This window comes from Camellia sinensis, chromosome 5 (genome assembly GCF_055761805.1).
Source record: "Camellia sinensis isolate YWXY chromosome 5, ASM5576180v1, whole genome shotgun sequence".
Lineage (NCBI taxonomy): Eukaryota > Viridiplantae > Streptophyta > Magnoliopsida > Ericales > Theaceae > Camellia > Camellia sinensis.
This window is the reverse complement of record NC_138965.1, coordinates 187,442,223-187,450,526: the sequence shown is the minus strand read 5'-3', so window position 1 is coordinate 187,450,526 and position 8,304 is coordinate 187,442,223. Positions and strand designations below refer to the sequence as shown.

Here is an 8,304-nt window from a genome sequence, read left to right as displayed (position 1 = left end):
TATGGACACTGTGTCTTTAAGACAGAATTACGCCCTCTCCACTGGTGCACGATATCAATGGGCGTCCTGTCTCCAGGATACAACAATCACCACACACAGAATTTGCACTAACTCTATGTGTACAACGAACCAGAATATGTGCTTTATACTCTCTCAAACTTAAACTCTAAAAATGGAATATGCAAGATGAATAGAGAAGGAAAAGGAAGATCTCGAAAAAATGTTTTCTTTCTTGGAAATAAAAAGGATGGAGGACTGCCTTAATATAGGCAATGGAAACCTGTTATGGAAAGACATGTCTGTTCAATTTGAAAATGAGTCCATTGATGTTCGTTGCAATCCATTGCAATTTGATTATAAAATTCAAACTTTCCAGCAACAAACTAACATTAATTCAAACAATTTGGGCCCAAGAAAATAAGTAATGGGCTTGACCCAAACCCAACTTATCTAGGACCTTATATATATTCTCCAAATTGTTCATAATTTTCTTGTGTAGAAAATGATGCAACACCATTTTGAGAATTTTCACAAACATGTCTAATGTTCATAAACCTTACTTAGAAGTCAATTTTCCATTCACCTATAAATGGTTTTGACTCACTAATAATATAATCTTGTTCACCATATAGAACGAATATATTGCTACTCGAACCCTCAATAAATGACTTGTGGGTCCTATATAATAATTAGCATAAAGTTTCCGAAACATCAGAATTTAAACCATTTTTCCAACAAAAATTACCATCTTGTTTGCATGTAGGGAGACTGATTTCCTCTTCAAAGTTTTGCATTGGTTCCACATATTCATGATGGTTGCTACAAATGTGAGTGCTCATGGTGGTTGGGATTAACACCATTTTTCCTCGCTTGTGTGCATTTCAATTTATACTCAGGTTTGAAATTACGAAAATTTATTAAATTTTTTCTATTACTTTTGTTTTGGGTTTCTATTTGACAATACATTTTATCATATGGTTTTCTAGTTTGGTATAATTGGTTGGTGAGATATGAAATTGGTCAAGATTTTGTACCATTAAGCCGTACAAACATTTCTCTTTCAAGAAAGTTTCTTTATCCATTTGATTGAAAAAATACAACTGTGATGTCCTTCAGTTAGGGTAGTTCCAAAAGGTACATAGAATTCGAAGAAAAAAAATGTTATGTGAACGTTATATTTGGTAGCCTTAAATGATATCAATTAGTGTTATCAGGGGCGTGAGTAAGTGCTCGCCTAAGCGCTAAGCGAGGCGAGGCGATGATGTAGCGCTTCAGACTCACTGAGGCGAGGCGAAATGGTGAGGCGAAGTCGAAGCGCATGAGGCGAGGCTTAGGCGACGAAGCGAGAGGCGATTCGAAGCGACGCTTCATTAATTTCGGTCTGATTTCAGTTCTACAGATCTGGGCCCTACATTTGGATGACTTTTGTGCTAATTGTGGACATGCGATGCACTTTATGATTGCTTTCTTCTTCATATGTCGACTTCCTCTCAGTCGAAACCCTAAGTCGACTTCCTCTCAGTCGACATTTGCTTCGAACGACTGACTAACTACCTGCGGCTGCTTCTTCCTTCTTCGAACAAAGGTGAGTACCTTCCTTTCTTCTTCCGTTCTTCTTCTTCTTCCTTTCTTCTCCTTCTACTGCTTCATCTTCGTCTTTGTCTTCTTTTCTTCTTCTTCCTTTCGTCTCTTCTTCTCTTAATTTTTTTTTTTCCACTCTAATCTGAAAAATTATACTCTGTAGGTAGACCTTTTATTTTTTATTATTTTTTTTAATTAATTTTTTTTTACTCTGTTGCTTTGAAAAATTATACTCTGTATACTCTCTTCTTCCTTCCTTTCTCTCTCTCTCTCTCTCTCTCTCTCTCTCTCTCTCTCCTGGTTCTGTTAATTATTTTGTTAACTCTACTCTGTTAATTTTTTTCTCTCCTTGTCTTCTTTCTTTTTTTTTTTAATTATTTTTTTGTGTTATTTTACAATTATTTTTCTGTGTTAATTATATAATTATTTTGCTGAAAAATTTTCAATTATTTTGTTGAAGAATTTCAATTATTTAATGAAAAAATTTCAATTAATTTTGCTGAAAATTTTTAATTATTTTGCTGAAAATTTTCAATTATTTAATGAAAAAATTTCAATTATTTAGAACCTTTGGATTGTTGGATTGTATTTGTCTTTGTTCGATATTTTCTGTTGTTTATAGATATTTAGTATTTGAAATGATAAATGCATGATGGTTCTTGAAAATATTTATATTTTTGTCTATACTATTTATTTTTAAAAAATATCGTTTGTGGTCGCCTGGATTCAATGAAGCCCTCGCCTCACCTCGCGCTTAGGTGTTAGGAGACCTTGTCGCCTTGGTTCGCTTTTCACCTTAAAAAACACTCATATCAATTATGATCCAAGTAACCGACTCATGAAGTGGGAGCAAGAGCAAAAGCGGGAGAATTGGGTTGAAGATGCTTTAAAGTAGTGGGATCCACTACTTTAAATGGGGCCCACCCCACTGTTTTAGCTAGTTGGAGAGGAGAGTATTGTTCACCCACTGATAAGTGGGTGAATAAAATAATTATTCCTAGAGTATTCAATCCTAGCCAAAAAATCACTATAAGTTGTCACATCACTCTCTCTACTTTTCTACACTTCTTTTCGTAAAAAGTCAAAAATATTACTAAAATAATCTATTCCCAAACTAGGCCTTAATTATTGTTTGTATTTAACCTAGCTTCACAATCTGAAAGACACATATCTAAAATAACAGAATAATTCCTAAAGTACCCAACCCTACTAATATAATTGGGCCAATTGTTTATTCTTTCACTTGTTATTTGTATTTAACCTAGTTTCACGATCTGAAAGACACATGTAAAATAAATTATTAACAGGTGGGAACCACCTCTAAAATAATTTCATTGATATGTGACCGATCATTGTCCTACTATTAAACTAATGTGCCATATCTATATGAAGGGGCTAATATGTTAGGCGGTGGAGATGCTCTTTCTTCCTCCTTCAACATTGACTTGGCAGACCAAAGAGCATGGAAGGAGGACAAAATTCAAGTAGTCAATCTCCTTTAATTCCAAACCAAGAAAGAAATGACCATGACTCTGATGGAGAGGCAAATCAAGTAGGTTGTGGGGCAGAAATACTTGAAGAAGCAAAGAAGCAGCTAGGATTAGCAGGACCTCTTATAGCAGTTAGCTTGTTGCAGTACTGTTTACAATTGATTTCGATCATGTTTGTCGGCCATCTTGGCGAGCTGCCTCTCTCCGGTGCTTCCTTGGGAACTTCCTTTGCTTCAGTGACTGGTTTCAGTGTACTGGTAAGTGAATTTCAGCTATAGTTTAGTTGGGATATTCTCATATATTTGGGTGTGGATGCACTCATAGCTAGACTTGAGTCATGACATTCATGTTTTGGGCCTACAACCAGGCAAAACCAGACATTGTCTGGTTTCCCTGATAGGCTTGGGCTAGTATCTTCAGAATTTTATTATTAGGCTCAATTGGGACCTCTATATCTTCTCAGAAAATGCAGAGTTCACTTATGCTACAATGCAATTCGGCAAAGATGCCAAGAAGCATAATCAAATTATAAATGGCCCAAAGTTAGTCTTAGTTTCCACAATAAGGGCCTAAACTTATGTCAACCAATGTCTAAGGTATTTGTGTTTTTTTTGGTCTTTGACGAACTTGTTATAAAATATTTGTCAAAATTTTGTACTTTTTTAGGTGATTCTAGACTAGAAGCTCCTAAATTTTTTTTAAAATAAAAATAAAATAAAAAAAAGGGGACAAAATTTGAAATTTAAAAAAAAAATCCTAAAATTTAAAATAGATCAAATTATAAATAAATAAATAAATAGCCAAGAAAACCGACTTGTTTTCGTCTTTAATGGGATTTTGTTTTTTAAATTTTCGCAGCCTTTAGTCTTGAATCACCTAAAAAGTACACAAATTTGACAAATTGATTTTAAAAAGTTTACTAAAGAAAAAAATCGGAAGAAAATTGGCTTAAAAAGGTGGTTGCTAAAGAGTAAAATTTAAGATATGCTATCAGGTCAGATTCAAAATATACAAATTCACCCACAATTACATATACAAAAGAAAAAAGAAAAAAAAAGTACCATATGCCTTTATGGATTTCCAGATCACTTGAGCTTCAACATGTCACAGCAAATTTGGAAATTTAGCTTGGAGGTCATGACCTTATCAATACATTACTCTCTTAGCCTCATTTCTTACCACCCAATTCTTCATCCTAAAGCATTTCTAAGCGCCCTCACAACTTGTTATGTAGTTAGGAATGGGAAGTGCAATGGAAACACTATGTGGACAAGCCTATGGAGCCAAACAGTACCATATGCTCGGTGTTCACACGCAACGAGCAATGCTAACACTTGTAGCTTTAAGCCTTCCTCTAGCATTGATTTGGTTCTACACAAGCACCATCCTGATTGCTTTTGGTCAAGATCATGAGATATCAATGGAAGCAGGAAAGTTTAACCGTTGGATGATTCCGAGCCTTTTTGCCTACGCATTGCTTCAATGTCTAAATAGATTCTTACAAACTCAGAACATTGTTATTCCAATGATGGTAAGCTCTGGAGTCACAGCTCTGTTCCACATTCTCATATGTTGGGTCTTTGTGTTTGAAATTGAACTCGGAAGCAAAGGTGCTGCCTTAGCAAATGCCATCTCAAATTGGGTTAATGTGCTCTTGCTGGCAATTTATGTGAAGTTTTCACCAGCTTGCATGAAAACTTGGACTGGCTTTTCAAGAGAAGCATTGCATGATATTCTTAGCTTTTTGAAGCTTGCCTTTCCTTCAGCAACTATGATTTGGTAAGGCACCATTTGGCATAAACTAAATAAGTGCACTTATTTAGTTGAGTTCTTTGTTCCTATGATCTAGATTCTAGAGGCATCCATTTTAAAATTTTAGTCCATATTTAGTAGTCACTGTAGTGCTCTTATCTATAGGAGAATGACATTTGTTAGTACTTTTCTGATCGATGCTTCTATATATCACCGGAATATTTCATTGAACTTTCTTTTTACTTCGCTTTTCATGTGGCTTGGTTGGTCCTATTGTTTTTTAGCATTTGTTTTATAGATACATGTAAGTGAAATAAAACCATTAAACATATCTGGTGACAAATATCATTTTCTTTGTTGATCACCACTAATAATGACTGACTATACATGTATACTTGTTTATGTTTGGTTGGTAACTTTTTCTATTATTTGAGCTGCAGCGTTGAATATTGGTCGTTTGAGATGGTTGTTCTGTTATCTGGTCTTTTGCCAAATCCACAACTAGAGACATCCGTATTATCAATAAGGTGTGTATGAAGTTCAAGGACTCCAAAGTTATGAATATGAAAAATAGTTAACAGAACTTGCATGGGTGGCCTCGTGGCTAAGGGTTTGAACATAGGAGCTCCACCGTGGGGTAATTCTCGGATGTTCGACTCTCACATAACGCAACACTCTCTGTCTTAATTGGTATGCGTGAATTATAGGTGATTGTGCATTTTCAAAACTTATTCACAAGGCCTTGTACTGGATGATAGTGTAAGCCAATTGAAATTCTCCATCACCAAAACTAAAAAATAAAAAATATTTGACATAGATTTGACATTTACAATCAGTTGAAGATATTTTTATGGATTGACAATAAGATTTACATGAGTTATTGTTTACTTTTGCAGCCTCAACACATGCTGGATGGTCTATATGATCTCTGTTGGTCTTGGTGGTGCAATAAGGTCATTACACTTATTGTACTGGTTTTCTCATAACATTTCTGGAAAAACAAGACACAATTTACAACCAAAAAGTTCTGTCTTCCATTGTTTGGCCTCTTAACTAATTATCTTTGTTCTTGTTATTATTACAGTACAAGAGTTTCAAACGAGTTGGGTGCTGGGTGCCCACAAGGTGCACGTTTGGCTGTGTGTGTTGTGGTTGTAGTGGCCATTTTAGAGGGTACAATAGTTGGAACAACTACTATTTTGGTTCGACATGTATGGGGAAAGCTCTTTAGCAATGAAGAAGAAGTAATCAGATACATTGCTAAGATGATGCCATTGCTTGCACTTTCTGATTTCTTGGATGGTTTCCAATGTGTGCTTTCAGGTTATTTATTATTTATTATGAGCTTTTTACCCATAAATTTTATTAGTTATGGTTAGGGGGGTGATTGGTTCGGTTCCGTCAGCTTGATAGAAAATTTATCACCAAACTAAACCTTTCAGCTTTGTTGGTCAAGGAACCGAAACTAACCACATGTGACAGTTTGGTTTTTATCAGATTTTGAAAAACCAGCTGAAATCAAAATTTTGGTCGGTTTTGAACGATGAAATCATGTAACTAACTTTTCTCACAGCTATAATCTATTTGGTTGTGCTATAGCACACCCCTCTTTTTGGTGCATAGCATATACACTTGTCATTTTGTGCCTACCCCAAAATTAGTTTGGGGCACAACCAAAACAACCATTTTGGGCATAGCCAGCACCATTTTGAGCAATAAACAAACATTATTTTGGGTTGTAACAAAGGCTGAGCCACTTTGATTTGATCATAGATGAGTCCTACCATCTCTTTGTGACATAATCAACAATATCATTTACATATGATCACACCTATTAAGGGGTGTATAGTACTAAATACTTGACCTAATCTACATATTGGATTTTTAGGGGCTGCTAGAGGATGTGGCTGGCAAAATCTGTGTGCCTTCATCAACCTTGGTGCTTACTATGTTGTGGCAATTCCTTCTGCTGTGCTCCTTGCTTTTGTTTTCAATTTTGGAGGCATGGTGGGACTCTCTCTCTCTCTCTCTCACACACACACACACATATGACCAACACTTGAAAATATCTAAATTGTTACAAGCAGGGACTTTGGATGGGAATTATCTGTGGACTGTGTGTACAAATTATAGCACTTGTTACAATAAATCTGTGCACTAACTGGGATCATGAGGTAATTACTTTCCTTCCTCTAAAACATACTTATTTTTCTTTCGTGTAATGTTAGGATAATCAAATTATTATTCTTAAAATTATATACCAAATTTTATTAATGTATTAGTAGTATAATAAATGGAAAGTAGAGTTCCCTGCATTAAGATGCTGATGGCATTTCATTTAATATATAACTTGTAATTTAATTGTTTGGTCATCACATCGATGCTCTTTTCTTTTCACCTAGGCAATATGCATCAGTTGGCTACGGAATCCAATTACCTTGACCTGTTGCTTCATGGTTTTACCATTTAGGAAAATCTTATACTGACAATGTTTTACTTTAGTCACGATTTATGTACTGTTATTGTCTTTTAGTAATTATATATATTGAAATACTTTAGAAATTGTTTGAGCAATCCAATGGTTAAAGTTTTTCTGATCAAATTGATTCTCTTAAGAGCAATGCGTGTAGGTGAACTCTATAAAATGGTAGGTTCTTGTTTGTGAAAAAAAAAATGAAAAAATAGAGAATAACTTCGAGTGACAATGCATGCCTGTACCCTATTTGACAGCATCAAAACCCAACTCCACATAGCCAAATTTTTACACCAGTGGACATAAGCAAACAGATGTTACATGCACTTGTTAATGTGAATTCAGCTATCTTAGTACGTAGCAGTAGAATTAACTTGTTGGTTCTTCTTTCCCTCTAACAAGAGGGGTATCAGGTATGTGGTCTTATATTTCAAAGGCTACAAACAGAGTTTTTGTACAGAAATTTTATACCAAATGATATGGTTGTCTGTGATCCTTTCATTTCTAGCTAAAACACCTACTAATATGCCATTGTCACATCATTCTAGATGCAATTTATATATACAAATTATGTTTGTAAATCACTTTCCTATTTGTTTGCTTTCTTGAATAACATCTTTCTTTTATCTTCTCAGGCAACGAAGGCTTTAAACAGAATCCAAAAGACTCACATGGTTGTTGGTGACTTGGTGACTACATAACACCATAGAGCACAAAAAACACAGCAAATCAAACTAGGGTTAATTATATTTTTTGTCCCCGAGATAGGATTTTAGTCTCCTATGTTTAAATTGTGTTAATTTGGTATTTCAATTTGATTCTCAATATTTAAATTGTATCAATTTAATACCCAATGTATAAATATTGAAACTAAAATGATAAAAGGCTTAAAATTGATTAGCCCATCAAACTATGAATGCATTTTCTGTTGGGCAAAAAAGAAACGTACTTCAATAATTAAAGTTGATTGATAAAAAATAAAAAAATAAAAAAATAAAAAAAAGAAGA

At 34.6% G+C, this 8,304-nt stretch overlaps 1 protein-coding gene across 6 annotated transcripts; it reads left to right on the top strand.

Moving 5' to 3' along the window:
* The first annotated feature begins 736 nt into the window (after positions 1 to 736).
* Positions 737 to 8,206, top strand: LOC114319276 (protein DETOXIFICATION 16). Of its 6 annotated transcripts, none has more exons than XM_082870834.1 (10): positions 737 to 827; positions 2,974 to 3,328; positions 4,306 to 4,602; positions 4,747 to 4,850; positions 5,264 to 5,350; positions 5,720 to 5,776; positions 5,908 to 6,146; positions 6,712 to 6,830; positions 6,911 to 6,997; positions 7,932 to 8,206. In XM_082870834.1, the coding sequence occupies exons 2-10, from the start codon at positions 3,044 to 3,046 to the stop codon at positions 7,995 to 7,997; spliced, it is 1,341 nt and encodes a 446-aa protein (XP_082726960.1). In that variant the 5' UTR covers positions 737 to 827; positions 2,974 to 3,043; the 3' UTR covers positions 7,998 to 8,206. The 6 variants fall into 6 exon arrangements, with proteins under 6 accessions (XP_082726960.1, XP_028122086.2, XP_028122093.2 ...); XM_028266292.2 differs by having other exon boundaries at positions 762 to 896; XM_028266285.2 differs by having other exon boundaries at positions 4,306 to 4,850.
* The last annotated feature ends 98 nt before the right edge of the window (positions 8,207 to 8,304 follow it).

Bases quoted from the DNA above. Each gene is read 5' to 3' on its own strand.
- LOC114319276 (XM_028266285.2), top strand. From the start codon at position 3,044: ATGGAAGGAGGACAAAATTCAAGTAGTCAATCTCCTTTAATTCCAAAC. The intron at 6,147-6,711 runs GTTATTTATTAT...TTGGATTTTTAG, and splicing joins TTTCCAATGTGTGCTTTCAG to GGGCTGCTAGAGGATGTGGC. The intron at 6,998-7,931 runs GTAATTACTTTC...TTATCTTCTCAG, and splicing joins GCACTAACTGGGATCATGAG to GCAACGAAGGCTTTAAACAG.